This window comes from Lagenorhynchus albirostris, chromosome 3 (genome assembly GCF_949774975.1).
Source record: "Lagenorhynchus albirostris chromosome 3, mLagAlb1.1, whole genome shotgun sequence".
Classification (NCBI taxonomy): domain Eukaryota; kingdom Metazoa; phylum Chordata; class Mammalia; order Artiodactyla; family Delphinidae; genus Lagenorhynchus; species Lagenorhynchus albirostris.
Window position 1 is genome coordinate 64,442,102 of NC_083097.1, and position 19,861 is coordinate 64,461,962.

Sequence of the window (19,861 nt, forward strand, 5' to 3'; positions counted from 1 at the left end):
GATGTCAAAGGTATTTGCAATGTCAGATTATTTATAGAATATAAAAATGACAGAAAACAGGTAGTAGTCACATTTGCAGGCACTCTTAGTAAGTAACTCTATTTTACTCTTTCTTGATAAGCATCCTACTGTGTACAAAGAATATCCGATTACTCTATTCCTTGGCATTATGTCTTATACCTGATTGTTGGGTATAATAGATGGCACCTGGCAATTGCCTATACTCTCTGTCCACAAGTGCCAGCAGAGCAGTTTTCTTTGTCCCTCGGCAGGAACGAACAGTTTATAATAGCCAACACTTCACTCCCAGCAGCATTTCTTTGACCTCCCCAGCTTCTCTCTCCAGCTACTGCCTCATCTTCACTTTCCCTTTACAGCAAAACTCTTTGAAACTCTGAAAGAGTTGGACACACTCGTTGTCTGCAATTTCTCTCTTCCTACTTTATCATGAATTTACTTTTATGCGGCTGTCACCCCCATCACTCCACCTGGCCTTATCAAAGTCATCAGTGACCACCTCGTTAGGTCCAGTGGTCAGTTGTCAGTCCTCAACTAATTTGAACTATCAGCAGCATTTGACACAGCTATCATTCCTCACTTCCCTGCATTTTTCTTCTTGGCTTCCAGGCTCCCACATTGCCTCGTTTTCTTCCAAGCTCATGTGCTCCTTCTTCCCATTCTTCTTGCTGGTTCCTCCTCATCTTCCTGCCTTCTTAAAAACAGAACCCTGGGATCCTTGAGCTTCTTGTCTCTCTCTCTACTCATTACCTGGGTGATGTCATCCAGGCTCACAGCTTTCAATATTATCTGTATGCTAATAACTCCCAAATGCGTCTAGTCCAAGCCTCAAGCATAAAACTCCAGATCTGATACCGTGCTCCCTACATCTCGTGAATATCTAATAGCCATCTTAATCTTAACAAGTTTAAACTTAAGCTTCTGATTGTCCCCTCATACCTCCTCTTGCAGTTTTACCTATATAACACGGGTAAATGTCAGCTCCGTTCTTTCAGCTGAACAGGCCAAAAGACTTGCGGTCACCCTTGATTTGTCTTTTCCTCTCACAACACATATCCAGACCATCGCCAAAATCTGTTGGCTCTAACTTCAAAATATATCTAGAATCCAGTCACTTCTCACCACTGTTACCAGCCTTGTTTGAGCCATAATATTCTCTTGTAAACATTTGCAGTGACATCCAAATTGGTCTCCCTGCTTCCACCTTTCCCTCTTATAGATGAATCTCAACATAACAGCCAGAAAGACCCTGCTAAAACCCTCCACTCAGAACAAAACCCCAAATCCCTACAATGACTTACAAAATTCTACTTGATGTGGCTTTCTCCTGCCTACGACTTCATATCTAATTGCTCTCCCCAGCCGACACTCCACTATAGTTACTCAGGCATTCTCTTTGTCCCTGGAAAAAGCTGGTCATGCACTGAACTCAAGGGCTTTATACTTGCTTGTCCCTCAGCCTAGAACACTTCCTTCAGACACCAGATGCTTGTTCCCTCACTTCCTTCAAGTCTTTACTTAAATGGCATCTTCCTGATGAGTCCTTCTGTGGCCATCCCATCCAGAACTTCCTCAACACTGCCTATTTTCCTTTTCTGCTTCATCTTTCTCTCTAGTCCTTATCACAATCTAACATATCATATATTTTAAAATAATTATTTATTTTGTTTACTGACTGTCTCCCATAGTGGACTCTACGTTGGATGTGGGTAAGGATTTCTCTTTAGCTTGTTTACTGTAGTAACTCTAGCACAGGGTGGTGGGAGGGGGCCATAAATATTTGTTGCTGAATGTCATCAGCAGTTTGAGCCAGTGGTTCTCAAATTTTAGCTTGTAAGACTCATCTGTTAAAAATAAAAAACAAACAACAAAAACCAAAGGATTTCCAGTGCCATTACCCCACCACCAAGAATCCTGATATACTGGGAGGCAGATGACCCCCGGGACTCTTGACAATAGTACAAGAATACGCTTGGAGAAACACTGTTCTTGGTCTTTACCCTTTGGATTTCTTACAGGCCATCTAGTGGTGACCATCTTCATAAAGAATAGGAGTGGGTAAATTATCATGGCTAAATGTGCTCCACCACTTGTTTTTGTAAATAATGTTTTACTGGAATAGCCATGCTCTTTAGTGCACACAGTGTCTATGGCTGCCTTTATACTACAACAACAGAGTTGAGTAGCGTGACCTCAAAGCCTTCAAATCCTAAAATATTTACTATCTGGCTTTTTACAGAAAAAGTCTGTTGACCTCTGATATAGATAGAAGACAAATTATTCCAGAACATGACCTAGTGATAAGCTATTTTTTATTTTTTTAATATATATATATATATTTTTTTTTTTTTTTCTGGTGTTTTCTTTTTCTTTTTGGCTGCACGGCATGGCATGCGGGATCTCAGTTCCCCTACCAGGGATTGAACCCGTGCTTAACCACTGGACCACCAAGGAAGTCTGATAAGCTATTTTTCAAAAAGCTGAAGGTATCCTTATGTATACTTAAGGCAAATCTATCCGACCTATATAGGAAATTTGCAATATATTTACTATTTGATTTATATTTAATAATCCATTCCTTACCTCTAATTCCCCAAAGAATGGTGCCCGTTTTTGTTTCTGTAACCAACGTTAAACAAAAAACTAAGATTGTGTTATAAATTGCCTTTGGATATTTGCTATACATTTTTTTGTTTCCCAAGGACCTATAATAAAAATAGAGGCATTCTGGGAAGAATTTTCAAAAATAAGATATTGGTCTAGGATGGCCAAGTTAACTTTTTCATAAATACCCATTTTGATAAATAAACATCAAAAGTAAGGTTTCTAATAGGAAACTATTTCATTCCCTTCTAACTGAAAAACCCAAGTAAAGAGTCTAAACCCCTGACACCCTCTTCTTTGCTTGTTGTCCATCTAGTCACTGCTATAGGGTCTTCAGTTGTTTGAAACTGCGATTTAAAAAAAAAACTTACTTAGTTACTCAAGCTGAGCAGTTTTAATTTGTTCTACTAGTTGAAGCCAGAAAAACTATTACCACAACTGCAGGAAAGCATTATCAAAGCCAGTAGCTGTCAGGCACCTTTATTTTTTTAGGTTGCTTTTATCTTTATACTAGAGAAAGACTTGTTCTGTTCTCAATATTCAGAATCTTTGTTCTTTAAAGATTCAAAATTACATTTTTAAGAAAATTAAACTTCAGTTTTATTTATTGAACTTTGACAAATAAGCAACCTTCCCCACCTCTACTCTCCAAATCCTGGTGTATTTAATTCTGAGAAATACTATTTTTAATGTGCGAATTTTAAACTATATATATTAATAATGTTAAATGTTATAGTTCAGTAAGTCAATTCAACTTGAGATATTCAGTATTCCACTTATTCAAATTAAGAAATGATGTACTTACTAATCTTTTGGTTTGTTATCTGAGGTCAAAGATGGTATCTACAACTTCTGGGGAGAAGAAAAGGGAGTTTCTCCTGGCTTAGAGTATTTCCTAATACTAACTTCTGAAACAGACATGATCAGGAGGGATAAGAGGAAAGGCATACCATTGGGAGAGAAGACAATTTAAAGATTAATAATAGAAGGAAACTGAGAAGGAATGGAGACTATTTAACTACTATATCTATAAATAATAGGGTAAAACAGGTGCTACTGATAATAAAAGGTTGTTTTGTGAAAGTCTGAATAGGAAGAGGAGTATGCTTAGTTATGAAGGTATCTTCAAAATGTAGGACTTATGTCCAAAAATAAATCAAATATCTACCTCCAGAAACATTTAACCAGGGCTTGTAAAAACATTTCTTCTTGTCTTTTTCCTTTTCAGTTTCAAGTGTTAGATTAAATAATTGTTTTTCTCCTTTTTGATTCTCTTTCTTTTAAAATATCAAGAATATTATATTACCCTGAGCTTTGTTTTTGTCTTTGGTGCTTTATGAACGTCATTTATATTGAGTTTTTCTAGTCAATAAGTGTACCATGGAGAAAAGGGGAGATTTCTTTGTATTTTTGTTGTTGTTGTTATTACATTATTACTATGTCAAAGCATTAGGTCAGCTTGCTACAGTGCAGTCTTGCTAAAAATAGAACCTTTGGAAAATATACCCAAACAAGTAGAGACATCGGCAAACCACCACTAGATGGCAAAACCGCTTTACCATTGCTAACATTCTGCCTGTAGAAAGAATGTGACTTAGAAAACTGCTGCAACATATTTCCCACCATATCAGAGTTTTGATCAATTCGGATTTTAAAATATGGATGGCCACTCTAGTCTGAAACTAAATTACTTGGTATACTTTATCTTCAACAAGTATTTATAATCTTATTCATGTCAAAGCCTTACATTTACAATCCATCATCAATGTATTATTAGTTTGCAACAGTTCTCAGTAAAGAAGACAGATCCAGTGACTAAGAATACAGCAAATGTATTAAGATAAAAATCAAAACACAATATAATACATGGTAAAAATGAACAAAAGGCTATACAGAATTCAAAATTAAATATTTACAAGTATATATCCCACATTAGTTATATACACAAAGATATCTACATTAGACCTATTAAAAAGATTACATTGTGTTTTATATAAAAGTTATAGATGTGTTTGATTAGAGTGATAAAAACAAGATATGGTTTTCTTAGAAGTTTTCTTGTGGTAAAGAGCAGAAAGAAGGAAAAAATAAAGTATTTTTTCACTCCCCTCAGATTTTTTTGGTTGAAATAAGAAATGCCCATTTCTTTAACGTAGTTTAAGTTATATTAAATTCACAAGAGAAGATTTCTTACTACTCAAATCTAGAAAATTATAAAGCAACAGAGTTAATAGTCTATTTTTTAAAAAAGTACAAATGAATGAGAACTTTGTTTTATAAGTGCATTTTACTAAACTATTTTGATTATTATACATAAGTGTGAAGAAAATCTAATTGGTTCAAGGATTAATGCTGCCTATTCGATAAAACTACAGGAATCAATTTTTGCCTGACTTTTAGTAAGAATGCTATGAGAATGAATATACAGCAGGTTGATGCTTTTAATGCATAATTCAAATTTCTTAGCATACAGTGAAACTTCTGAATAATACTCTAGCATAGGGACAGGAGAGTCAGAGTATAGACTTAGTTCTGAGGACCTATTAGGTGTATTCACACCACACCACAGTCCTGTATTTTCTTCCACCAAAACTGCCAAACTCTAGTTAGATCAAAGCCCACTTCTACTATCTTCCCACTGACCCCAGTAGCAACACTCCTCAATTTAAGAAAGTTGCTCTAAAGTCATTCACCAGTTCCATGGTAGGTCACTGTGAGAATTTAGAGCGTTTCTTATACAAATTACTCCTTTGATAAAAGACTCCAAGTAAATAAATGTGTCTTACTTCAAATGGCTTTATTTTACTAAACGGACACCTCCTTTTGCATGTCCAACTATTCCCCTTGATTTTACTTAATTTGATCTCCTACTCAACAACAGAAGCACTCCCATTTCAATTAAAAAAGGTCAAGGTTTAAGTCTGAACCATGCTGATATCTGTCACAAATAGATGTGACGGATATCAACATGGTTGATAGATGCTAATCTAGAGACCGTCTTCCAGGATGGACTTATTAAATGTATGGGGCATTAATCGTAACTATTTATTTTGGAGTTTGAGTTAATTGCTATTATTCAAATGCAGTTGTTATGAATTCACAAATTTAGAGTTTGTAATAATTCCACTTGGTAATATATGTAAGTCTATACTTATAATGGAAAAGAGGGGGCTTGTTCTGCAGTGTAAACAGGGATAAAACGAGAATGTTTGTCTATTTAGGAGAATGTTTTCAATGTACTTCTTATGGTAGGATCACACAGTGAGTAGAGCTCAGAACTGTTGAAGCTTTATGTGTTAATTAAAATTCTTCTTGCTTTACTTTCCTTTATTCATTAAATTCTAATAGGCTCAGTCTTTTCCTGGTCTAGTCCCATCCAGCCATCCCCAAATAAGAATGGGGATTCAAAACTATTTTCATACTCTGGATAATTCTTGGACATCACTATCTCTATGGAACTGGATTAGAAACTGGCATTTGGACTTGAATTTTGATTGTCATGGTGCTATTTCTATTTATAGAAGGTAGCTGCTCTTCATTAATAACAAGCATTGTGGTCAGAATCATGATGAAGGATAGGAAACCAATATTGATATTTAGGAAACATTTGAGTACCCTGATCTCATTATGACAGGTACCAAAGGTAACATACTATTTCTTTTTCAAAAGTTTGATGACTTGAGCTTTCCAATATTTCTAAGAGGCATTTCTAGGGAGACTGGCCATACTTAAGCCTACTGAATAGGGGAAACAAGTATTTAAAAGATTAGCTGGAATGGTCACCCTGGATAAAAAGGAATGACATTTAATCATGCTCAAACGTATCTAAAACTTTTTCTACCCGCTATCTTTCCTAACTTAGATTAAGACATGAAAATTTTCCAGGGGCCTTAAGTAGGAACCTCAGAGTCACGCTTGATTCCTCCAACTCTTTCCCTTCTACCCCTAACTTGGTTAATCAACTAAGGCCTATCAAACATACTAGGCATAGCTTCTTCCTCCCCAGTCCTGCTGCCACTGTTCTTAAGTAGGTCCACAGAGTCTCTTTCTTGAGCTACTGTCACAGCCAACCAGCTGACAGTCTGCACCAGTCTCTTTAATGGGTTCTGTTGTTTTTGCTCTTCTTTCAAGGGTCAGTGTTTTTCGAGTCCAGGTGTATACCCCTTTACTCTCTCATTCTGTACTTTCCCCCTGGACAATCGATCTACGCCTGTGGATTCAGGTCCTTGATATGATGACAATCCTGCAGTTTTTATCTCTAGCCTAGATCACTGTCTTAGGCTTCAAACCTGTATGTTCATCAGCCTAAGGGATATCTCTAATTGGAGGTCCCACAGGCACCTCTTCATCTGTCCTACCTCAAACCTACTCCTCATTTTGTGGTCCCTGTCATCAAATCTCACCTAGATTACTGTAATAGCCTCCTAAATAGTCTCCCTACTTTCAAACCTGTCCCTCTGCAATCCACGCTACACCCTATAACTGGAGTGATTTTTCTATAAACGCAAATATGAACATGCCTCTTTCCTGCTTAAAGTCCTTCAATAGCTTATTACTGCCCTTAAGATCAAGTTCAAACTCAACTAACCTACAAGGCTCCTCAAGGTTACTCTGGAGCCTCATCACCAGCCATTCTCCCTTTAGCTAATTAAGCTCTGATTTTGGGGAATTATTTGGTCTCTCTCCTTTCTTGTCTGGGTCTTCATAAATTTTTTTCCCTCTTCCTGGAATATTCTTTCCATATCTCTCTGCTTCCTTTGCCTAATTCATCTTTAGATGCCAATTTGGATTTTATTTACTTCCCCCCCCACACACAACTTTCTGGTTATTAGCAAAGTCTCAATTGGAATTCATGCCTGTTATTTTCTCTTTTTATTTTTTTTTTAATTTATTTTATTTATTTATTTTTGGCTGCATTGGATCTTCGCTGCTGTGCACGGGCTTTCTCTAGTTGCAGCGAGCCAGGGTTACTCTTCCTTGCGTTGCGCGGGATTCTCATTGCAGTGGCTTCTCTTGTTGAGGAGCACAGGCTCTAGGTGCGCAGGCTCAGCAGTTGTGGCATGGTGGGCTCAGTAGTTGTGGCTTGTGGGCTCAGTAGTTGTGGTTTGCGGGCTCTGGAGCATAGGCTCAGTAGTTGTGGCGCATGGGCTTCATTGCTCCATGGCACGTGGGTTCTTCCCGGACCAGGGATCGAACCCGTGTCCCCTGCATTGGCAGGCGGATTCTTAACCACTGCGCCACCAGGGAAGCCCTATTTACAGTTTTGACAATATTTTTCTGACAATGACTCTCCCAAGATTGGGTTTGGTGGCCTTCTGCTGTGCTCTAAAAACACGCACTACTCATTTAATATAGCCATTTTCTTTCTAAATTCTAATTGCCTTCTCTCTCTCTCTCATTCACCACAGTGTAAGTTTTTTAACAGCAGGGATTTTGTATACAACTATATCATAGGTGCCTAAAAAAGCCTAAATCTATAGTTTGAATTCAGGTCACTGCCCTTCTGAAAGATGTCTGACAGTTCCTACATGCCTACTGAATAAAGACTCAAGTTCTTAACATGGCATATAAGGCCCTTCTCAAGATGCTACAGCTTATCTTCCAATTTCATTTCCAGGAATTCCTGCTTGCCCTCCCCTCCACTTTCCATTCATATTACCCTGAATGCCTCTGCACAGGTCATTCTGATGCTTCCACACTTTTGCTTATACTTTTCCCACTTTCTGGAATATCATTCCTCTGCTTGTTGTCTTCTTGGAAAACTTTTTCCAAACCACTCTTAGCTCCAGTTCAGGCAGACTTTATAGCTCTCTCTTCTAGGTCAACACAGAACTTTACTCTGTTACAGCACATATCTTGCTGTATTACAGTTATTTATTTTTAATAATGACTCGCTGGCTAGACAGTGAGCTTCAGGAAGGTATGTATTATACACACTCATTTTTATATGCCTACCACAGTGCCTGGCATCTAGTAGTAGTCAAGTGTTTATCTAATTGGATTAAAACAGAAGTTAATTCTGTTTCAACTACTCTTATCAAGACTCAGGCAGAAGGCAGGTAAGGGAAGAATGGTTCATTCTACAAAATGTAAAAATGAAAATATATAGGTTTATACATCTTTGCTTAACCCTAGGAAGAATTTGGCTTCCTTCCCAACCCACTGCCTCTTTTTTAAAGTGCCACTTAGAGAGCTTCTGCTAGCTCTTGTAAGTAGATAAACTCTTCTGATTTACTCCCTAACTCCAATATATCCTTAGTAAGAGAAATAAGAGCATGAGGAAAAAATATAAAATGAGCTAGAAATATTTTATGAGTAACGATCAACTATGAACTTTAAACGGTAAAGTCAATGGCAGAAGTTCAGAAAGCCTTGCCTTGAATCCCCGTCCTGTGATTTTCTGACTTTGTGCAAACTGCTTATCATGCTTTGGTTTTTTCATCTGTGCAATGGTAATGATGATAATACTTATTTTACCCCTAGGTTATTGTGAGGATTAAGAGTTTATACACATGAAATATTTAGAACAAAGCATGGCATACAGTAAGCAGTTACTAAGTGTTAGCTATTATTATTATTATCTTAAACAGTGATTGTTTAATTAATAACCAAGAGTTATAATATGTTCCTAGATTTTAAGAAAGGGGCCTCAAGACAGAATGTGAGCTCTAAGACTTTTGAATATTAATATACAGTAGCCAGACAAATAGCATATCCTAAAGGACTTTACATTTCAGACTTAGTACTAGGTTCTAATTATGACTTTTTTTATTCAATTGCTGTACTGTGGAAAATTACTTATAATTTTATTTCTCCATTTTCACATTTATAAAGTACATTGATCTACACTGAAATGATGGTATGTATTAATTAACAAATGATTATCAAGGACTTTGAAAATATAAAACACTAAAGTGACAAATTAGTTTATAAGTACCTGATGTAATTCATTAACAATATAGCATATAACATTAATTCCTGTAATGCCTTCCAACTGCAGTTCTTAACTCCTAAATTCTTCCTAATTTTCTCAAAGGGTGTTATAAAATTAACTATGAGTTAAAAAAAAAAAAAACTTCAGAATCTATGTAGCTTTGGGTTAAAAAACTGTCAGATTTAAATGTGGATGCCATAGGGCTTCCCTGGTGGTGCAGTGGTTGAGAGTCCGCCTGCTGATGCAGGGGACACGGGTTCGTACCCCGGTCTGGGAAGATCCCACATGCCGCGGAGCGGCTGGGCCCGTGGGCCATGGCTGCTGAGCCTGCGCGTCTGGAGCCTGTGCTCCGCAACGGGAGAGGCCGCAGCAGTGAGAGGCCCGCGTACCGCAAAAAAAAAAAAAATGTGGATGCCATAAAATTGATGTAATTCTAAAATCATTATCATCTTTTGCTAAAATAAATGCACTTGTTGCAAATTTAAAATACTAACATATGTATTTTAAAATCTGATTTTATAAATGTTATATAATGATATTGATAAAAATTCCAGTTTAAAAGCCACAAAGATGATTCTCAAAATATTTTGTTATAGCCTATAATTTTGATAAATGAATAGGTTATGACTTAGCCATAATGTGAAAGTACAGCCAAATCTTGATTATCTTTAGTCTGTGGAGATATGGATGGCTTGGATAGTTAAAATCCATATATCATTCCAAAACCTCATCCATTAGCCTTTTCTCCCACCAAATCTTCACCACAGTCAGCTTAGCTAATTTGCATTTCAGCTACCTTTCTTTCTTACTTGCACAGTGAAATGGTAAAATATACGAATAAAAATTTGACAATAAAGAAAATATTGGAAGGAAGGGCTAATCTACATACAAGATAAACGGTCTCTGAATAATCAAGAGTTGGCTGCACAGCATTATGTTTACCTTAAGGATTAAAATAGCCTCATTCTCCTTCATATATTTCAATAAAATCGAACAGGAGTTCCTATGCCTTAACATTCCTAGTCAGAGTTTCTCTGAGTACCTGAAAGAACCCTGGTGGTACAGGACCTACTGGCATGCCATCTCCTGGGGGAATGTTTCCTAGCACTGGACTGGGAGCTGCTGCAGCACTCTGCAAAGAATAAAGGAGAAACAAACCTATATCATTACAGAGAAGGCACAGAACAAAAGACTGATGATAATAGACTGTAGGAAGGGAAGCTTTTCATTCCTGGGAACAAATATTGGTAATTTCCCCCACTCCAGAGGTAAACTAAGATGTAGCAGTTAGTTTAGGATATGACTAAGTTATTTGGTTTAAACAGGTCTCTTTAAACTTTTTGAAATCACAGAACTTTAATAAGATAGTATATTTTAGTAAAATATAAAAGGCAAATAAAATGATAAAGTGATAGAAGTTTAAGTAAATGCTTTATTTTAAGGCACAGCCTTCTGAAATGGCAACATCAACAACAAATAGATAAATATTTAAGTAACAAGTTTGAAAATGGTGGTTGTAGGAGTTGGAAAAAAGAACTCTGTTTAGATTATGCTTTTCTCTGTCATAAATAAGTATAATTACTTCTCTGTCTATAGGTGGCAACACGCACATTATTCACTTTCTGATATACTATAATTGGTAGCCAAAATATAATTGATAGCAAAAAACAAGGTGGTGAGGATGAAAAAGTAATTAGGAGATTGAATAAGAGAAAGGAATTAGATTTGGAGAGATTAGTCTCAGATAAACAGATTATGAAAAAATCAGATTGAAAAATTCAAAGTCTACTTTACTTGCAAATTATTTCATGGAATCCTACGGCTTCATGAAATAGGAATATGAAAAACTTTGGGATAGGCTCTTTGTAGTCAAGTCAAGGTTTTAGATTTAACTCTTACATAGAGCAGTAATACATACAACTATTTTACAACCATGGATTTCATCCCTCAATCTCGTTAGACACATTACAAATACTAAGAACAGCCAAGAAGGGAGCAGAAATATGCTGAAGACAGGTCAGTATGAATTCAACAGTTCTGTTATGAAAAGAACTCAAAACAAATCCTGGATCTAGTGTATTTGTTGTACTTTTCTCACTTGTAGATCAGTTTATTCATTCATGAATTAATATTCCATTAGAAGATATAATATCTCAGTATATTTGTAGCATATATTTCCCGATATATAAATTGATAAAAATACTAAAACATGTTTATTCTATAGTAGTGGAAGTTATTATCACTGAAAGCCAATGATTTTAGTATTTCCTGAGGAAACCTAGATTTAAATGTGGTTATCTAAAATGTTGGTTACCTATGAATGCCAACATTCTAAACTTCTGATAAAGCATAGAAGTATAAAAGGAGAAATAATATTTCTTAGATATTAAGATGAAACATCAATCTATCATCCCATTTTAAGCAAAAACATGCAATTTCATTCAGTGTACATTAATTGAATACCTACCATTTGTCAGATGGCTCTATTTTGCCTTATAATATCAACACTCACGTTTTTAAAAAATGAAAGGCAAACTGTTTTTCATTTTAATTAAACTTGCATAAAATTTTAATACACAATGTTAGAGTAAGAGAAAAAGTTACCACCAAACATTTATCTTCTTTTAGTTTAAATATATATGGTTACAGGCAGATCTAGGAAGAAAGATTTGATCTACATCCTTTGAGAGTCAATTATTTTAATGGGGAAGTTGCTCTTAGTACTGAAAGCTAGACATAGGATGTCACTATTGTTCTAATTAATTGCAGAATAGAAACTTGTTTTTGCAGTAAAAAAGACTTACATAAAAAGAGACAAGTTTGTAAAACACACTCACCTATGCTTTTATAGAAATGTATAGTACAATGTTGAGCAGGTTTACAAAAACAAAACAGAATTCAGTGAATTGCTGCACCTCCTTAGTGTTGTTCACAGATGCTATTTCTCCTGCAATTCTTGTTGCCTGGCAAGTATAGCTACATAATTTCTAGTATAGAGCACGATGCTTTAGTTTTCTGGTGTAATAGTAATTTCTAGGCTTGGCCTAAGGACACAAATTGAAGTGAACAGAATACTAGTAATTATCCAGTTTATTTACCCAATACAAAGCACTGGTATAGAGCACTGCAGTCCAAACTTCACTTTGTGGATCACATTTTTGAGCTAAATTATCCATCCATTCTTCTGGGATTTATTGACAAGGGATAATTCCCTCCTTTATTGTACTGTGTGGACTCAAGCTTAGAGTACCATTTGGTACACCATGTTGATCAATAACAAATACTAGTCTGATAATAAACACTGAAGAGTTACACTAAATGGTACTCTAAGTTTTGTAAAAGAGCATATTTCTCAAACTGCCTAACTTGCTCATTTATATACGGTAGCAATAATAAATAATACATGCTTTGAAACTGTAAGCTAAATAAGAATCAAGTTTTGGGGATTAGAGCTTAATGTAGATGGGAGAAGTACCACATTTCTTGGGTTTCATTGCTGGAATTTCTGAGACTTGTCTCAAGTTTACTTCCAACTCATGAGACAAATTTATCTCATGACTTGAGGATCCACACAAAGTTGTTGCTGGCTCTAACTCATAAAGTATGTATAATATTATTCTGGGGGTTTGTGACTGAATTAAAAAAGGAGAGCAAATAATTTAATTGTACTAAGAACTACTACAAAGCATTAGTTTTGCTGGATTTGTGTGAATTCCCATTAGAATACCATGGAAAATCCTTTATATATAATATATCCACAATTATTTAGGGTTGACTTTTTATATTCTCTCTCTTGTAAAAAAGAAAGACATATAAATAATATGGCTGTAAAATACTTCTAACTAAACTGAATACATAAGACTTTGGAGCAATGTAAAAATATTAATTATCATTAAAAGTATTTTTTCTTTTTACTAGTTTACTTTGTATGCTTTTAACATATACTTTCACATATGTATTTTCTAACTGCTCTTAAATCATTTACTTTGTCAAGTGACTTGAATTTCAAGGTTTTTTGGAAGTGAAAACTTTACTTTTAAAATATTTTCCCAAATCACTAATATAATTTTTACCTGCTTTTTATAAATACAATATATTAAATTTGGTGTTTTCAAATGAACTAAATTATGGAACAATTATTTGCTTTTCCAGGGATATATTAAAATGAACTTTAAAGAGTCACCAGGAAATCTTTCTTCATGTTGCTATATATTTGTCTTTGTTTAAGTCTCCTCTCTTGGACTTTCTGTTTTTATATCTTTCTACCTATAAGAAGGCACAAGTCAATCTGTGCCCCTTCCTCTCTGTGTTATTTATTTTCCCTTGTATATATGGCTAGCACCACTTCCCATTTTGCCCCTTCTCTTAAATGCTATTATATAATTGAATTTTAATAATAACTTTTATTCTCTAATTCCCTATTTCTGAATTTAAAGAACAGAGATGTATACTGTTATTTTATATTTTCCTTCTTAAATAAAAATCTGAAATAAAAGCTAGAAGAGTTCTTATTTTGACCTTAGTTATTATCACTAGTGGCCTCTGGTAGAAAAAAAAAGTTGTATATACTTCTGTAAGGAGGTTTCAAAACAATAGGCATAAAATAAAATTTTGCTTAAAAATAAAATTAAGATGCAATTGATTAAAACATAATTAGCATTTATCAAGATTCTACACATTAAATAACTAACAGTTTTAGTTACTAAGGATGGTACAGAACCAGCTGCCTAACTATACACTGGGGAATCAAGATATAAAGTCTACATTTGGTGGAAAAGGAAAAAATACCTTAAGTATATGTAAAATTGTGAAGGTAATAACAGAGGAACTAAAATAGTGATATCCTTATTAGAAATTGGAAGGAGGATTAAAGGTAAGAGTAGGTAGGAAGAGACCAGGCAGAGAATTATTTGTCTTTACTATTAACACACTTATACTATTTTTAAGTCAGATATAAGTATTTTTTGAGAAACATTTAAAATGGTCATACAGTAGACTCCCTTATCTGTGGAGATAGATTCCAAGACCTCTAATGGATGCATGAAACTGCAATAGTACTGAACTCTATATATATTGTTTTTTCCTATACATACATAACTATGATAAAGTTTAATTTATAAATTAGGTACAGTAAGAGATTAACAATAACTAATAAAATAGAACGATTATAACAATATACTGTGATAAAAGTTATGTGAATGTGTTCTCTCTCCTTAATCAACTTCCTCACCTCTGCCAGAAATGCGGCAGCAGCTTCTTCAGCAGCCTTTCTAGTAATTTTTATATTTTCTGATCTACACCTATTCCTGCATCTGTGTAACCATCCCTTACTAGCAGTAAATGGCTTGGTGTCACTTGTTTCAGAGGATCTCTTGCTGAAGTCTCTGTAGAGGCTCGATATGCTTTCTGGCCCAACACAATGCTGTCAATCAGAACACGTCTTCTGTTCATGTCTCCCACCCACAAATTTTAATGCCTTTCCTACCTTAACTAGTGCTTAGCATGCACTGTGGGCATGACTTTTGCAGTCTGAGGTGTGAAAACTAGCACAGATTTCTTTTTCCTTTGTCACAATTTCACGGATAGAAGACTCCTTCTTACCATAGATCTTAGCAACCTCAGCATACGATTGCTTTTCTTTCCTTATTAAGTTGAGAACTTTCACCTTTTCACTTAAAGGAAGCCCTTTTCAGCTTCTCTTTGCCATATCTGAATTGCCTGCATCAGTACTGTTGTGCTTTGGGGCCATTGTTAAGTAAAATAAGGGTGACTTGAACACAAGCACTGTGATACCACTACACTGTATCTGATAACCCAGACGGCCGCTAAGTGACTAATGGGTGGGTCAAGCTGGACAAAGGGATGATTCACGTCCCAGGCAGGATGTAGCAGGACATAGTGAGAGTTCATCATGCGACTCAGAATGGTCCATATTTTAAAACTTATGAATTGTTTATTTCTGGAATCTTCCATTTAATTTTTTTCAAAACTTGGTTGACTGTGAGTAACTAAAACTGCAGAAATCAAAACCGTAGTTAATCAGGGCCCTGTAGTAGGTTTCCTGTCTTCACAATTTTAATGCAGAGCACAGTTAAATATTTTAGCTGTTGGTTGAAGACATGTTCTTTATTATACTAAGAAATATTTCTATGCCTAGTATTTTAAAAACAATTTTCAAAGATCAGGAATAATAAAAGAGACTTTGCCTTTTCATATTTGATGGGTATTATTTGGTTTTCTTTTTCTTTTTTTTTTTTTTTTTTTTTTTGCGGTATGTGGGCCTCTCACTGCTGCGGCCTCTCCCATTGCAGAGCACAGGCTCCAGACACGCAGGCTCAGCGGCCATGGCTCATGGGCCCATCTGCTCCGTGGCACATGGGATCTTCCCGGACCGGGGCACGAACCCATGTTCCCTGCATCGTCAGGGGGACTCTCAACCACTGAGCCACCAGGGAAGCCCCTGGTTTTCTTTGGGCAAAGACACTTTGCCTTTTCATATTTGATTGGTACCACTTGGTTTTTCTTTTGGGATATAAGTAATTATATATTGATAGTTTTCTTAAACCATCATTGTATTTATGAGATAAGTCACGCTTGATCATCATGGATGATCCTTTTAATAGGCTAATGAATTATATTAGCTAATATTTTATTTAGGATCTTTACATCTATATTCTAAATGAGACAGGTTTAGAAAATTCCTTGCTGGATTATTCAAATTTAAGCATTAGGATTATTAATAAGCATTATTCTACCTTCTCAAAATGGACTGGATTGTAAACTCTTTTATAATGCCCTGAAGAAATTTACATAATATGGTGTTTATCTACTTTGTAAAGTTAAAAAATATGCAGCGGGTAAAACTGCCTGAATACAAAGGCAATTTTGGAAGTAATTATGGCCATTATTCATTTTATATTTTCTACTTCTATTTACTTCAATTCTGTTCACTTATATTTTTCCCAGAAAACTTTATTTCATTGAGATTTTTAGTTTTATTCATATACACACCACTTTCATATGCTTAAAAAGGTCCTCTGTAGCAGCTGTGAGGGACTGCCAGTAGACCACAAACATCTGTTTCCCTCTTCTTTTATGGTGATAGAACTGTAGCCAGAGACCTGGCAGCCCAGCTACACTACATTGCTCAGTCTCCCTTGCTCTCACCAAGAATTAGGCTCTTACTAATGTGAGCCGAAGAGGTATGCACCACTTCTAGACTGCCTCCTACTTTTTAACTGGAGATCTAATTTCTGTCATGCCTACAAAACCAATGTCCTGAACAATGGCAGAGCACCCACTAGCCTTAGTCTCTGGATGACTTGTGGAGCACAGCCTGCCCACCTGCCCTGGACTGCCTTACTGAACTGCTGGCACTAGACAGATGATGACTTGTTTTCTCTCTCCTAAATTGAATTAGTGTTCTCATCATTATCTTTGCCAGGAATTGTTCTATTAGTTCCCTTTCTTTTTCTGTTTAATTAATATGTTTTCTTCTTTAAAAAATTATCTCTATTTTCCTTTTTTGTAAAAAAGGTTTCGTTCATTTTCAAAATTCTTAATAGATTAGTAACTAATTTATTTTCTTTTTTTAAATATAAAGAATATAAAACTGTAAATTTTGCTCTGAATTTACCTTTGATTGCATTTGCAAGGTTTGATGGTAGTGTTCATGATTTTTTTCCTAAATCATCCAATAGTATAATTTCAATTTCCCAAAGAGTTACTGGATATAACTGGAAACCAAAATTATACTGATTAGATGATTTAGAAAAAAACGAGAACACCAATATCAAACCTTGTAGATTTAACCAAAGATATACTTTAATTTACAAATGGTTGGAGGTTTTATTTTCCTTTTTAATTTCTAGCTTTCCCAATTGTGTCCAGGTAAGATATACTATACAACTTCTGTATTTAGGAATTTGTTGAATAATTTTTTGTGGTCTAATCAATGACCAATTTTCATAATTTCCCAGGGATATTTAATAAAATATCCATGTTCCTGCTCTACATTTTTGTCCATTTGCATAATATCTTTATATTATCTCTAATTTTTGTCCCCTTGCTCTTTCAAATATATATAATACCCTATTATTGTTGCTTGTCCATTTCTCCTTTCTTTTTCATGTTTAATAATCACTGCCTTGAATCTATTTTGCCCAAAATTGACATTGCAAACTCAACTTTTTTGTGTGTTCATATATCAAATCATCTCCCGTCCATTTATTTTTAAACTTTATGCCGTATTTTATCTACCTGTTTCACTTGTTAGCAGAAAAGCACTCTCATATGCATCTAATGAGATGTCCTTTAAAATTAGAAAAAAGAAACTTTTTTTTATCTTAAGCTTTAAAGGTACCAACGTTAAGACAAACAATATCGTTTATGTTTCTTTATGAAAAATGAAGTTAGCTTTCTCTTCCTATTCTACATCTCCCTCTTCCATTTCCTAACCCTTATTATAAACATCTGGAGTTTTAGGCATAAACTTTTTGTTTTCATCGTCTCTGCTTTCAGTAATAATTTTTGACCTCTACATTCAGTTTTATAATTATACTTTCAGTATCAAAAACAACTCCAATTTTGTCTAGTTTTTTTTCCCTATCAGTTTAAAACAATAACATAACTGTGCTACTCACGAGTTTTAATTTTTATATACTTCTTAGTTGGCTAGAGGATGTATGAATATCATTTTCGAAATCCTTATATGTGCAAATGTCTTTTTTTGACTCTCATCAAAACTATAGACACCACCATTGTCTGGTATTTACTGTTCCAGAGAAGTCTGATGCCATCCTGATTTTTGTTCCTTGGGGTGTAATCTGTTTTTCTCTTCTAAAGATTTGAAGAATGTTTTCTTGATATTTATAATTCCCAAATGTTTCCATTCCATTTCTAGGTACTGATCTTTAAATTTCTTGCCTAGAGTGAGATGAACCTTTTCAATGATCATACGTAGGTTATTTTTTTCTAATGCTAGAAAGTTGGGGGGAAATCTTTTCAGTTAATAGATGTAAAGCAAAGATCTGGCAAACCTTAAAGGATCATTCTTTGCAAATGTTTTTAGCAACTAAGTAAATAGTTATGATATTATTGATAACTTGGGAAATATGTTTAGGAATCTTGATAGGACAGGATTTTAATAGGTTATTAGTGGCATGGGAACCTGGTTGGTACACTTGTAGAAAGCACACTTCATGTATATATCATGTGCTATAAAAAAATTAATAAATTTTAACTAAGTAATCCTTCTGTTCAGACACTATCCAAATATAAAACCTGAACTATGAGAAAAACAGTATGCATAAAATATGTTCACTGTCATATATTTATAGTAAGAAATATTCGAGGTAACCCCCAAATTCAGCAATAATATAATATTTCTATAAATTGTAACACATATAAAACATATATGTGTCTAAACATGATAGAACATGTTTCAACTATTAAAAATCGTAGTTACAGGTGGAATTATTTGGGAAACATAGGAGTTTATTTATGATATAGTGCTATGTAAAACATGCCAAATATAGAATTGGGTGTATGATTATAATTACGGAAATGGTAAAAAATAATCTACCAAAGATGGTGGGTGGATACATAAAATTAACTGTTAGAATGATATAACTGATTGATTTTTTAATAAAACATTCACACACTTTCTGAAGTTTCATATTTCTAATATAAATAAAAATTATTAGAGATTAAAAATACACACTTCTAGTTTTGTCAATAGCTATAAAACAAGACCAAATGCTAACTTAAGACAAACCTAATCCCTAAAATTTAAGGTTAAATAAAATGCAAGTATTTCTAACTTAAAAAAAGAACTCTTATTTTAATAAGACATGAAACATTTTAATTTTCAGACCATGAAGAACCAGTTTTTCTGTTTTGGAAAGTTAGATCCTAGAAGTAATCTAAAAATCACTTTCATTAATCCTGGGCATTTATTAGCATTGTCTTCACAAGTTCATTTTTAGAGCCAGAGCCACATGCTTCTACCCTAGCCCACCCCACTCAGTCACCCTCTTAGAGTCCAGAGAACCAGCATCACTGACTATTGTGTACTTTTTAGGCTTGTTTTAGAAATATTTTATATGTGCTTTCACAAAAACAATTATCCAGAGTATAGTATTCAACCCTTTAGGCTTCCAAAACAGGGACAGACCCAGAAAGAGCATTAAAAACAAAATTAAAAGTAGCCCCTGAGCGCCTAGAAACATAAAGTGTAAAAGAGTTGATCTAAGTATTACAGCTTGATGTTTGCCATGCAGAAGAAAAAGAGTGCTTTGATTGGCT

At 34.8% G+C, this 19,861-nt stretch overlaps 1 protein-coding gene across 8 annotated transcripts in view; it reads right to left on the reverse strand.

Annotated features, from left to right (window-relative positions):
- Positions 1–19,861, reverse strand: part of SSBP2 (single stranded DNA binding protein 2) — a 302,125-nt gene that overhangs the window by 78,769 nt on the left and 203,495 nt on the right. For 5 of the 8 annotated variants that reach the window (XM_060143228.1, XM_060143232.1, XM_060143224.1 and 2 more), the window contains one exon: positions 10,599–10,688. The exons of the other annotated variants lie outside the window; for them this stretch is intronic. In XM_060143228.1, coding sequence (XP_059999211.1) covers positions 10,599–10,688 — 90 coding nt within the window. The remainder of the gene's footprint in view (positions 1–10,598; positions 10,689–19,861) is intronic. 8 annotated transcript variants of the gene reach the window in all.